Here is a 14365-nt window from a genome sequence, read left to right as displayed (position 1 = left end):
AAAATGCCTGTCTGAGATCGTACTTCCGAAAATTTAAAAGGAAGCCCCAATATGACTCCAATAAACTGTTCAAATGAGGTCGAAGTTTGTGTAAGTCTGTTTTAGGACCCACCACGATTTACATGACTTTTCTTGTAAACGCATCGGTATCATACTCCCTATTACCACTCTTATGGTGGCGATCACATTTACTTACCCTTTTATGGGTGACTTTATTCACATGTGCTCACATGATGTGAAAATTAGTCTATATAACATTTTAGGCCATTTTTGTCATTCACCATCATTCTTTTATTTGGTAACATCTGTCAGACAGCCTTATAATTTTGTTTATCGACGTTTGTAGAGGTGACGATAATCAACCCCAACACAATGGTGACATAGCAAATTGCATCATCGTGATAACAACGTCAGTTTATCAAGACACGAGTGTTTGATATCTTGAGGCATACTCTGTTCATTTCTCGTGGGATGTTTGTTCAGAGAAGCCACTATCAGCCTTATCTCAGCGTCACACACAGTTATACCATTTACTACTTTACGAATCGGGGTATCTGATCGATACAAATACAAGCAGGCAGGTTTTCTTTTCAGGCTGAAGTCAACATGACAGCTTTCGACGATGTCTTGAAGAACGCGGTCGGTGAGTTCGGCGTCTTCCAGAAACGGAGTTGTATTCTATTTTGCTTGGCGAACATCGTGGTTGCAATGAATCTCATCTCAACGGTCTTCATCCAGGCTGACACAGACCACTGGTGCAAAGTGCCGGACTCCGAGCTTTGGCTGGAGACCTGTGAATCTTTGAATATCAGCAGCAATTGTGTGAACACAGTCAGAGACCTTACAATACCTAAGGAAACATTGAACGATGGTTGTCAGGCAAGTTGGAAATTTAGCAACTGCTTAAGATATGAAAACACTGCTCTTCAAGCTTTCAATGAATCTTCCAATAACTCAACGATGACAAAACATTGTGACCATGGCTGGGAGTACGACACATCTCAGTACAAGTCAACTGTAATTCAGGAGGTGGGTATATTGTGTTTTTGTAACCAAATTTTGTTGATGTAGCAGGGGCCCGGGGTACAGAGATTTCCTTGATGATGACAGGACATGCTTGCAGACGGGAGTGGAAATTTTCAAAGCGGCCGAGGAGAGCAGTTGCAAAGTGGATTTCACTCCCTTTCAATATTCCAATACACCTGTATGTCACAAATACCTTATAAGAACATATCAGATATAAAAACCTCGCTTGTTATAATTTCTAAACGGCTGTTTCTAAACGGCCATTTAAAAATAATTTTTAATTTTTTTGAATTCTGCTCCTTCTTATCGACATGGTTTGTCTTCACCTCTATTGTGGTGTGGTTATGTAAGACACATCCATTGGTGATAGAGGGGCCCTGGTACAATACATACAGTGGTCAAAGTGCGTCGTACGATGACTACCCAGCCAGCCTAGCCTCCCATCATAAGCCAAGTGCGCTGGTGTCATATTGATGTTATATTGACGTCAGTCCATGTTTAAGAGTGCTTGTTTGTTTCTGTCTTTCTGTTACTTGTGCGTTTAAACACAGACCGGCAGATTAGATTGAAGTGAAATCTGGTACCCAGACGCATTTGGTCATGGGTGTTGTACCAACAATGAAAATGGGACATAACAAACAGTACAGTGCAATCATAGACCCTCGAGGGTCTATGATTGCACAAACCAATCACAGGAAATATCACGTGGATAAAGAGCGACATTTCACATGAGTACATTTAACTTCACATCTAGTGTTTCAGAGTAATTTACCCAAAACCGATGTTCGGCCCGATGTTGTCTCAACATCTGTTACCCACAGGTCGTCGGAAATGCGTAATGGGACTCATACGACCAAAACTTTATCCATTGCATTTTGGCGATTTAAAACATGCCTGCCATAACGTACATCGTAAAATTAAAATGTTGTAGCTATACTGACGCGATGCATCTGGATATCGTTCATAAAATACATCATTGCGGAGCAAGAAAGTCTTACAGTCGCAGTTCCAAAAATCCCCTCCCTTTGAGCAGATCATGTTACGAAACAGAGATGTACCCCAATACATGTTTGTCTTTTCTGTCAGTTTGACCTGGTCTGTGACAGATCCTATCTCAACGCTCTGGCAACATCAGTTCACCTAGCTGGCAGCTTGACTGGTAATATCATCTTTGGACCGCTATCAGACAGGTAAATTGACGGAATAAATTTGAACATATACTACATAGGGTAATGAAATCTATGCGATACACTATGGGACTACCCACCCGTACATACATATAGAGCGAATGGATGGATAAGCAAGACAACATTAAATATATTACGCATTTCGAATTTATGAAAAGAGAGTGCAAGTGATTTAATACCAGTATTTTACATATAGACGCAACTCGCATTATTCAACATAACGGTTTTTTTTATATTTATAAGATTATTTAAAAGAGTCACATAAGAGAAAAAACAGTCGCATTACTCATTACTGTCAGAAGTATCAAAAAGTGACATTACAATATGATCAATGTACGAGTTAAAATAATAAGTCATTGTTATGGACCAGTTAGTTGTAAATATTTTCCCCGTTTCTCTGTGTGTTTTGCTTGTTTGTTTTTTCTTGCTGGCAATGAAGAATTCTGTCTTCTGCACATTCTGGACATAGTTCATAAAGTTTGCAAAGTTAAGCTCCTTTTTAAAACATCTCTTAATATAAATATACCTCTTTGCAACTAGAAGTAGGAAATTAACAATCTTCGGAAACTGAATTTCCAAGCAAAACAGTCTCAGGATTCAGCGAAGTCTGGAAACCCAGCCCTCTTCCATATGTATCACTAAAAATTTTCCGGAATCTGCTGACATTGTTACAGTGAAAAAGGAGATGGAGAAGAGTTTCCTCATGTGCATTGTCAGCACAAAAAATGCTAGTGCCTGAGGGAACTCTAGGTGGCGTCATTTTATAAAGGGTGACATTTGTGACTTGGATATAATGTGTCAGCTTCCACTATAATTAACCAAATTTTGTATCTAAAAGCTGACTGGTAAATATATTTCCACTCATGAATAAGACCGTTCAAAGTGTTTATGAAAAATATTTCTCACTGAGGAGAAATAAAGTATTGCTTAACATAATACCAGCTACAATACGCTTTGTGGTGCACTGGCTTTCATGATAACATAACGTGTTAAAATTCGTAAGATGTATAGTAAGTGGATCCCACGAAGGCCATAGGACTGTGATTAAATAAATAAAGCAACAGTATTGAAAAGCGGTTTAATTATGTTTGTGTGACAGGTAAACACAAACACAGGGACATTCACTCTAGACGTTTTTTTCTGTATATGCGAATAAGTAACTGTTATTAAAACGCCCACAGGAAGGGCAAGAAAAATGCATTCGGGAGTTATCCGATTTTGCTCTATATGACTGACATTTACATCGTCTGATTATCGCCGATCCGGCAAAACAAAGTGACTGAAACAAAGGAATCAAGACATTCACATGAATTACAGTCAAACCTGCCGTAGAGGTCGCCCTTACAGACCAGTTATCTCTTCATAGCGGGCACTCCAGTAGTCCGGTAACATTTCACATATCTAAGGCCCTCTCCAGAACAGCCATCTTGCTTCCATGGTCATTGACAAAATTCAATTGCTCCAGTTCGCTACAATACATGTGTACAATGGTCAGCATCCATGACTCTGGATGACCTATGTCAAAATAATCAGAAGGAAAGAAAGAAAAATGATGAGTTTATTTTTGTCGATCAATTTTTATCTCCTGAATCAATGTAGTTTCAGAAACTTTATGGGTGTTTTACAATCTTCACGAATAATTTTATGATTTTATATTTGATCATCAATGATGTCTTTTCCCAAGTTCATCATTGATATCAACACTCACCCTTTGAAAGGTTCATTTTTATATGCCTTATATAGAAGGCCATCCTCTAAACAAAGTCACACTTTGTGTAGAAGGTCACCAGAACTTTGTCCTCGTTCATTATTCGTGATCTCTATACACAGATTTGACTAAATTTAGTTTTGACTATGTAGGATTACAAAGATAATTCGTAAATAATTTTCATACTGTGATCAATGAAATGACTATGACTGAAAAGTTGATAATTGTCACCATTTCAGAATTGGTCGCATGAAAACGTTCACGATATGCGTAGCTCAACTTTTGATCAGTGCTATATTAGAGGCCACAGTACCGTTCTTTGCAGTCTTCATAATATTTCGGTATACTGCAGCGATGGCACATCATGGGATGCATCTTACAGCCTTTATCCTACGTGAGTATTATGAATTTTTACCTGATGAGATATACGGCTATATACTTCTATTAAGTTTAAAGAAGAACACGCCTCGGGGACAGATATTTGGACTCTCAAACTTTCACAATTATTTTCTGATATATCACTTGTGGGGGCTCATTTTAAAGCACTTGGTGTGAGACAACTTTTTAACTGCTTGGTTTTTGTGAAATTCGAAAATTGTATTTTTCTTCACAGAGTTAACACAGGGATGGCGACAACTTTGAATTTTAAACACCGGTAAATCTTGAGTTATTTGTTTCTCTAGTACCAAAATTTGCACGGTGACTCCCAACTTTTATTCTTGATTTTGATAATGAATGGTCGAAAGATTCCTTAAGGAAATTTTGAGCAAATTTTCAAGCTTTCGCTTTCGAGGTGCATACCACCTTAAGGTAGTAGTATGCCTTTTGAAAGCGAAAGAGTAAAACTTTTGCTCAAACTTTCAACCATACTCTTATCAAATCAAGCATAAAAAGAAACAGAAATAATGGAAAACATATTCTAACTAAAGAAGCATAAAAAATCAGGGGACACCGTGCAAAGTTTGTTACAAGAGAAGCAAATGACCCAAAATTTACCTATACATGTATTTGAAATTCAAATGGCCGCCATCCCTGTGTTAAATCCACGGGAAAAAAATTAATTTTCCATTTTCGAAAAACTAAGACTTTGGAAATTTTTCTGACGCCAAGAGCTTGAAATGAACCTCCCCACAAGCGGTAGATCAGAAAAGAATGGTAAAAATTTGAGTGTCCGACTTTCTGTCCTCGAGGTGCATTCTAAATGGTACCCATCGATCTCAGTCTTAATGGTAAGATGCTTTCACTTCATGTTCAATATACTGGTGCGAGTACACTTTATGTAGATTTCACGAAACGCTTATATGCTGTCTGATGAATGTGAAAATTCGTGGCTCATTAAATATTTATGCCAGCATTGGTATAGAGAGATATATTTAAGACGTTTTCGCCAAGATATTATTGGTTTTCAGACACCCATCAGTGTGTTCTAGCTGGAAAGTTACGTCATATTAGGGATATGCAGCTTTTATTCATAACTCTAATCTGCATGTCAGAAAGTGTACAGACTCTGACAACAAGTTCATCAGTCTTTGAGGCATTGCAGTGACAGGTTTTTTCTTGTATCTGCCTATTAGTCCGGGGTCACTTGTCATTATTTTGGCTTCCGTGTGCATTTCGTGAAGACTCTTGTCAACATATATCATTTTGTTCCTTAATATCTGGAGAGTCCAAAAAACATTGTTGGCATTTTTCTTTGCACTTTGTCAAGGTCAAATTCAAGGTCATTCATTACTCCACAAATTCCATTGATTAAGCATTGTAGTGCGTACAAAATGGCTATACTCATTGACCAAATTACTTTATAATACCCTCAGTGGTGGAAGGGAAGTTAACAGCTCATAAAAGATTTTAAAAACCTTATTGTTTTTGTTTTTTTACCATTTTATATGAATTTATATGCAATTACAAGAATTTGCGTGTATTGCAGTTGTACATCTTTTTCTATGCACTGTGTTAAATAATGACACAGATCGGTTTTTGACATGCACTGTGCTTGACAACTACATCATAAATTCCCTGCATCTCGGCGTAAGCCATCCGCAGTATTACCAACTCTGGTAGGTTGTAAATTCCAGACCTCTGTGCAAACTTTCACTAGTGTAGACAGGATTGCTGTGCAGCTAGCAGTGTGTACTCTCTGCTTGTAGTGAGAGTAAATCATCCCTTTCCTCGCATTTCTCTCAAAGTCATATAAAACGATTTGTATTTTTTCCTTACAATAGCAGGGATTAGAGACTTGTTGCTAATCATAGGCTACATATACATATTTATATATACATAAATATACATACATATTTCACATAACTGACATTGCATGCAAATAACTTCGTCAAAACTTTCAGTAAAAAAGCATTCGTTCCTCCGAAAAGAGGACGTTATGCCTGATATGTCAGGAAGCAAGTGGTGAGCTTGTCACATATCCCTCTGAATATGACACAGTGCTGGAGTTTGTTCACCAGAGAGGTGAAGTTTGTGATGATGTCTTTCCAAGAATATGTTCAAGACTCAAGGATGATGATTCCTCTTCCCTTCGAGATTGTGGTGCTTGCTGGCATATAGGGAATGCTATGCAAATACTTGCCACAAAGGTCTTCTCAATTTAGCAAAATTGCGCTATGAAAAAAGCGTTAGAGCAAGGTGATAGCTCTGTATTAATAGGTGTAGCTCGTGGACGACCCAGAGGAAAATGTAAGAGTACTATTCAAAGCTGCCAAAATTTTGAGGAAAAGCAATATCATTTTCAAGAAGTACACCAACTAAAGGCAGTCTTATCAAAGCAATTCTCATAGCCCATTATCAAACAATGATATGGAAAATGATATCATTGCCTAACCCGACTTGCCACCTCTAGCAAACTAACAATGGAAGCTGGAGGAAAACACAGGAAAACACATTCATACCCATAGTAAGCATGCTTCCTCCTTTCCCTGAAGCTGTTGTGCATTTGATCAGATATTCTTTTAAAAAAATATATATACAAAACAAATATCTGCTCTTGCAAGACGAATGCAATGACATCACTGTACGGAAATGTGTCACTGTGAGGCTGATGAAAATATTGTCCGAACTGTTCACCTATAAGCAGCGTGCGAAATTCACGCTAACCCGATGGCCCGAGACCAGCTATTTTCATGCTGGACCAGTAACTCCTGAAAGATGTCCTGCTGTTCCTAAAGACGCGGGCCAGTAACTTTCACTATATGGAAAGAAGTTTACCCAAACGTTTTGCTAAGCTAAATACCTGACAAAATTATTCAAAGATACGAAATTTATTCTTTCAAGAGATTTGAAAAACGTGAAATTAGCAAATAAAAACTGAACAGACTGATCGGTACTGCACCTCGGCGAAAGACCTTACCTCACCTTTTCTCGCTAGAGAAGTGGCACTATTCAATATGCTCCCCATTTGCTAAGGATGTGTTCGGTTCGTGATCTCCTTGTGGTCATAAAAGAGTTATTGTTTAGCGTATGTCGAGGTAAAATGGATTTCCAGGACACCGCCACATTGCACTCTTATATGACATCGGACATTTACAGCTACTAGACAACACAGTATCGAAATTAGAATTGTTTGGTGAGATATGTGAGTTGGTTAAATCTCCAATATAGGATATTTACCTACAGTTTTCGACAAGTCTAGGCTCGTGTAATTTAAGTTGAAGTCGGACTACGGAAATCAGGCTTGGCCAGACAGCGGGGGCAGATCTGTAATAGTGAAATCCCCGATATACATCTAATATTTACCCGCAATCTGACAAGTATGGTATCGTCGAGTATCGACATAAGAGTCGAATTTAGGAAGTCAGGCCTGTCAAGATCTGTACGGTGGTAAAATTCATACATATTGGATATTTACCCGCGATTTAAAAGTCAAGAATCGACCAGAATCGATATTAGAGTTTCGAAATCGCCGATAAATATCGGCAATTTTACATAGACCAGACGTGCCCGAGACACAAGGCCAAACTTCGGAACTAGAAAGTAAATGTCAGATATTTAAACATTGCGCAAAATCGCACCTTCATTGTGATTTTACCTTGATGGTCGTTTGCCTTGGTCGCCTGTGAAGATTGTATTTTTGTGATTCGTCTTTTAACGTTGGTTTCGACACTTCAGTATTTTTTCTCTTAATCGTTTGCCCCAATTTTTTGTACTATTCCCTTTCTTGGATTTGGTGATAGTCATCTTTCCTCAAAGAGGAGAAACCAGAATCATTTTTGAAAGGGTCAACTGTTGTGGTGACTCGATTTGCGTGTGATCCTGTGTTTGTGGTGCCAAAACTTATACATCCCTGATCGGAGTTCTGGACGCTTAGCTTTTACGTGTTGGGACATATTTCAACTTCAAGCCAACGCTTGTGCTCGTTTTCTCAATGTTAGAAATATTTGTTGTGAAAGGCTGTTTTAATAAATACAAACATTTATGTGTTTGTGTTTAACCTTTCCCTGATTTCATATGTTTTTGGCACTGACATCAGTTTCTCAAACTTGGCTTTGATAGTCATCTTCATTTGCTTTCCTTTAAATGAATTAAAAGGCACAAAACAGTTTGATGTTAGGATGTTGAAGTGGTGTCTTTTTTTTTAATCAAATGTTCTAGGCCCCCTGAGAGCGGGTAAAATATCTACATTATATTTGGATTTGACCTGAGGATCGGACCGGTTGATTTTCCTCAGGGCCAGTGATATTTTAAAGTTGCTGGCCCGCTTGGCCAGTGGAGATATTGCGTGGGTTTCACACACTGCCTATAAGTGACACTTTTGTTGATGATTTTGATATGATTAACAACTTAAGCATGAAATTTTCTGTTTTTTTGAAAGTCACTCATGCAGAGTTATCAAAGTTTTGAAGTTGCTGTGTGATCGTATTACTTTTATAACAAAACTTTCTTCATATTTAGAGATTATGACATTAAAAGTCATTGACCTTTGACAGGAAATGTTAGACATCTGACTTCCTGAGAATGCTGTATAAGTTTTATAAATCTGAAATTGTATACAAGATAATCATTGTGATATTTTAAGATATGGAAGGCATTTCTACGAAAATTAGAAAGAAATTTCATACTGACCTTCAATTGACCTTTGGTAAAGTAGTTCTATATATATTTAATACAATAATTGGTTTTTTTTCAAAAAACTCAATATTAATGATTGTAAGGAATAATTCACATCAAAATGCATGTTTCCAAAGGTAATATGGTTGCAAAACTGGCCATAAAGTCTGTTCATGGCTAAGAAAAAACGATTTTTTGTCGATTTTAAGGAAATGACCTTGAAATGACCTTCAGAGTTGTCAGAAAAAATGCCAACAATTTTTTTGAAAAACTTGGCCATTAAGTAAATCGGTGAGCTAGGTTGGCAAAAATCTTCACTAAAAACACACGGAATGACAATTGACCCCGGACTATATGTTAGATAGTTTGTGTACCAAGGTTGTGTACCCGTCAGTGACTTTAAAGTAGGCAAACAGAGATGAATTGATGACTTGCTAAACATGCAAAAAAAGCTGAAAGACGTAATCCAAAAAATTAGAGTTGAGACTTACCGTGCCGTTCAAGTTGTGGCAAAATTGAATGCAACATTATCTATCTACAATTATGAAATATGTTATCGAAAACTAAAAAAATACATAGTCGATGATGGAAAATATTGTAAGGGTATCGACCAGCTAAATTGGGCATGTTGTAAAGATGTAACTGCAGGTGAAAATTTCGTTTCAATGGCTGTCACGTCACTCGTCCTTCGAGGATGAAGGAATCAGCAAAGAAACCAATGTGTTGTTATTTTGTCTTACACTTTTTTGTTTTATGTCTGCGAATGTTTACAACGAATACTCAATAATACAGTATCTGACACCGAATTGCACTAACCATACCGAACGGAAACATTCAACATCACCGATCAGCACAAAACATCCTGAACTTTTTCTTGGAATACTGTCAGCAGATTGAAAAAGGACAACTCCGTCTTTCTGACGCATGATCACACTCTCTCTTGACAGTGACGGAAATGGTTGGTCCTTCTAAACGAGGGTTCGTAAGCGGAATATTTTTTGTATCATTTGCACTTGGGTACATGGCGTTGGTCGTTTTTGCATACTTCTTCAGGCACTGGCGACACCTCATGCTGGCCATGATTCTGCCGTCGGCACTCTTCTTCTTATATCCTTGGTAAGCTATTAAAAGTTTCACCTCACACATCAGCTACAGACAGCCACGACGAAAATGCACTTAATTTTGCTGGGGAATATTGTGTATTTTGGTTGAGCATTCGAACAAATTTTTAATCAGAATGCAAATAAGGCCAGTGCATTAATTATACATATTATGATTATTCATGATAATATTCGTTGCTGGTTTGTCTCGTGTGATGACATCGAAAGAACAATGAGTTGACGTATAATAAAACAATTAAACGTCAATGAGTTGATGTGTTATAAAACAACGAAACGTCAATGAATGTCAAAGCAAAGATAACTATACTGTTATAATGGATCTAGGAAATCCATAAATGACCTATCTTTAGGATATAAGAGGAAACGTTGCCAGTTTTATTGTTTCAAGATTCATGATGTCGCTTTTTTCCAAGGTTTTTATCCGAGTCGGCGAGATGGCTCCTCGCTGTTGGCAAAACACGCCAAGCGGAGACAGTCATGCGCAGAATGGCCCGTGTGAATGGGATGACCGTATCTGACGATATGTTCACTGCTTTGAATGGCAAAGCAAATGATTACGTCAAAAAAACGGTTGGTAAATCTACTTTTCAAAAACTATAATTTTATTTCGTACCCGACTAGAAACAAAGATAGATCAAGTGCATTATTGAACGTACAGTTTGTTTTGGCGACGCTCGAAAATGCACTGTGTTTCAGGTAGTCTAAATTAGCTGTGAGTCCATAGCTGTGGTGTTTTCGGACGGGATTTTTGCCTTTTACGGATTGGTTTTGACTTGCGGGTTTAAAAACTTAAAAGTAAAAACCAGCCCTTAAAAAAGCAGAAATCCCGTCCGAAAACGCCACAGCTATGGATCCACAGCTAAGTCTAAATAACCCTCATTATGATACTTGTAATTTCGCGTACGTTGTTACTTTATTTTATGACCAGTGTACAATATGTTAACATGAAGAGCTGAATTCTTTTTCCTTATATACACTAACTACAAAAGAGAGATCAAAATGTAGCATCAGTCAATTTCTCAGCGGCACTGAATCATAGATATATGTGCGAACCCGAACAAAAAACATTAATGTACAATGAACTGGAATCTTTGTGACGTCATTAAGGCGATGATGATCGATTCAAAAAATCCAATGTTTGTGACCTCACGTTTTCTTCTAAAAACACAGACAACAAAACAGAAGTCCACGTCCGGAACCTTTGATTTGTTTAGATATCCAAATATCCGAAAGAAAACCATAATCAGTTCTTTCTTGTGGTATGTTTTAACGTCTCCTTTTACAACTCGTGATTAACTTTCTACTTGAAAGTTATATACCTGGCAAAAATACTTTGTCTCTGGGATTATTTTGTGTTTTTAAGATTCACAGATTTTCCCGCTCAGTGAAATATTTTCAAAATTTGCATTTATTAACAAAAATCTCGTCACAAACTTTCGGCAGCTATAACAGAGCAAAAAAATCTGGATATCCTATGAAGTATATGCGCATTTGCATTCAGGCATACTTAAAGGGAGGCGGTCGTCGGAACTGCGCGTGTTAGACTTATAAACAATATATTTCATGCATGATATCTAGATGCATCACGTCAACATAACTGCAACATTTAAATTCAATATTATTGTGAACAAACACGTTTCAACTTTCATCAATCGCAAACGTACCCTAAATACAGTATTTACATCGGTCGTCGGGGTCCCTGGCAACCTTTGAGCATGCACAGTTCCGACGACCGCCTCCCTTTCACTAAGTCGAATCAGTACTAAACTCTGATATCAACGAGACATTTAAAAATGATTAACAAAACTCAACCTACTTATAACCACTTTCATTTTGCATGAATGTAAACTGATCACTGCATAAGTTTCATACTAGAGAATAAATGCTCTCGAAAGTTTCTAAATGCGATGCTACACAGAATATTTGCCGCTTGTGTAACTTGTTTTAGTTAATTAATTCATCAGTTTGGTTGTGTGGACAAGATACCATCAACAAGACTTGAGCTCAACGTTAATCATATGACCGTGCGCAAGTTTGTAATACTCCCATCATGATCACTTTTATTTTTGTCAGGTTTAGCTCGTCTCTGACATACTACGGTCTTGTCCTGAGTGCGACGTCACTTGCTGGAAACGACTATCTCAACGTTGTCGTAGCTGGCGCTGTTGAAATCCCAGCCACTATCGTCATAATGTTGTTGATAGACACCAGACTGGGTCGTAGATTTTCATTTTGTGGAACAAGTCTGTTGAGTGGAATGGTATTTATTTGTATAATAGTTGTACCAAAATGTAAGTATCAATTTGTTTATCTGTGTTATTTTGAACGAAGAATGTGTGTTAGCTGATGAGCCTAAAGGCGCATGATGCATGAAATGGTCTTGTACCAAACGCTGAGTAGAAAAGACTAAATATATTGAACATCTTTGAACAATTTCATTCCAGTCAGGAATTTTCATTTATGATCTACTGTATGACAGACTCCCCAACAAATTCTCAGATTATTTTTCATACGTCAGTCACCAGTATTATACCTGACTTATAGCCAGTTCCCAATGAATTTTACCAAAACGAACAATTCGCTTATGCCAGTTTTCATCGTTCTCCTGCTGCGGAACCAAATTTAAATAATGCAGATGCAATTTTTGCTTGACAGAAAACATAAACTTATAATTGGGGCCATACAACATGCAAAAGGATTACTCGGTCGCTAATATGGGCTGAGTAATCCTTTCGCATGTTGTGTAAGCGTTCTGAGTTTATCTCCAAATCTCAACATTAAAATCAATCAGCCGTTGATCTCATTGCCCAACTGTGGCTTAAAATCCGTATGACCAAACTGAAAAATGTAATTTTACGAACTTAAAGGAGCTAAAAACTCGTATTGTCCATGGATTTTAAATCTGATGTATATATCATCTTTATGGTTCACATGTAGGTGGCGACATCCTGTGGGTCAATACCGTACTGAATATGGTTGGTAAATGTACAATCACAGCGATTTATTCCCTTGCATACATATACGTAGCTGAGTTGTACCCAACGGAAGTAAGGTTGGTTGCTATGCGGTATAGAAACGTCTATGTGAATGGAGTATCATTATTCTGCCTGTATTCGAGTAAGCCTTGAAAATTCCGCGGGATTTTGTTGTGTACTGCAACATGGTGCAGGGAGGCAAAGCACAAAACGACGGAAGCAAAACACATGTGGAAATGAAAATCTTTGGTTCCAGTGTTATCAGGTTTATGAAGACTCTGAAGATCATCGAATTGTTATCTTTGAAAAAGGGTGATCGTACTAACTATTTGAAGTGCAACGAATTAATACTTTTAACACAACATGCGGTAAAATGTACTACATGGATAAAGTGGGACAGAAAGAGTGCAGTCTCGCTAACTGTTTTATTGTGAGGAGTTCGTTGAGTTTGTATCGCAGTCAACAAAGTAGTTTTGACATGGAATCGTCCTTATATATTGTTGTGGAAAGTTAATGATAACATTTGGTCTCATTTGACAGGACGGTGGGAGTTAGTTTTGGCAGTATGGTTGCCATGTGCGGCGCTGTTTTGTCACCGCAAGTACTGCTTGCACGCAAATTATGGGACCCACTACCTGAGGTGATATTCGCTTCCATTATAACCATTGCTGGATTCCTTGTACTGTTGCTGCCAGAAACAAGGGGCAAGAAGCTGATACAGACCATCGAGGAAGGCGAGGACATCGGGAGGTGAGGCATTTTTTTGTCAAAGTTATTTTCAATTTCTTTATCTCTTACTTTTCTCGGGTCTGGAATTATGGTTGAATGACAACAAATAATAGACTTCATACATGTTCGCATAGTGTACTATATCTAATGTTTTCAGTTTTTTATCTTCGTTTTTTTTATATATTATTAGTGATTTCAAGACAAACATTCTTTCACTATAAATCTCTCTGCAGGAAGGCACACAGCGACGCAGTGTAAGGCTTGGTCCAAGGGATTACTGTAATATACAGTTATGGCTACGACGCTGGGTCTACAGAATCAAATATTGCCGAAGATTAAAATCAAAACTAAATTCGCGAATTTTAAAAAAAGCGGTTAAAAACGGATGTCAATTACAAAATCGTCTTTCACATTTTCTTAGTTTTCCACATATTATGCTGTTTTAGACTATGTCCTGTATTGGTCATAGTCAATGATCTCTCACAGATTTTTGTCATGTGATGAGGTTCACCTTTCAAGAGATAGAGTCTTCAGATCAGGGACATTCAATAAAGCTTCTTGTAC

The 14365-nt window shown here is 37.7% G+C and overlaps 1 protein-coding gene across 1 annotated transcript; it reads left to right on the top strand.

The window, feature by feature from the left end:
* Positions 1-480: 480 nt before the first annotated feature.
* LOC139136093 (organic cation transporter protein-like) lies at positions 481-14365 on the top strand. Its single transcript, XM_070703875.1, has 10 exons — positions 481-1029; positions 2113-2216; positions 4161-4315; positions 9924-10092; positions 10511-10667; positions 11268-11356; positions 12171-12388; positions 13035-13149; positions 13613-13822; positions 14035-14365. The coding sequence occupies exons 1-10, from the start codon at positions 607-609 to the stop codon at positions 14057-14059; spliced, it is 1665 nt and encodes a 554-aa protein (XP_070559976.1). The 5' UTR covers positions 481-606; the 3' UTR covers positions 14060-14365.

This window comes from Ptychodera flava, chromosome 7 (genome assembly GCF_041260155.1).
Source record: "Ptychodera flava strain L36383 chromosome 7, AS_Pfla_20210202, whole genome shotgun sequence".
Classification (NCBI taxonomy): Eukaryota; Metazoa; Hemichordata; class Enteropneusta; family Ptychoderidae; genus Ptychodera; species Ptychodera flava.
The sequence above is the reverse complement of the archived record's forward strand: the minus strand, read 5'-3'. Positions and strand labels throughout refer to the sequence as shown.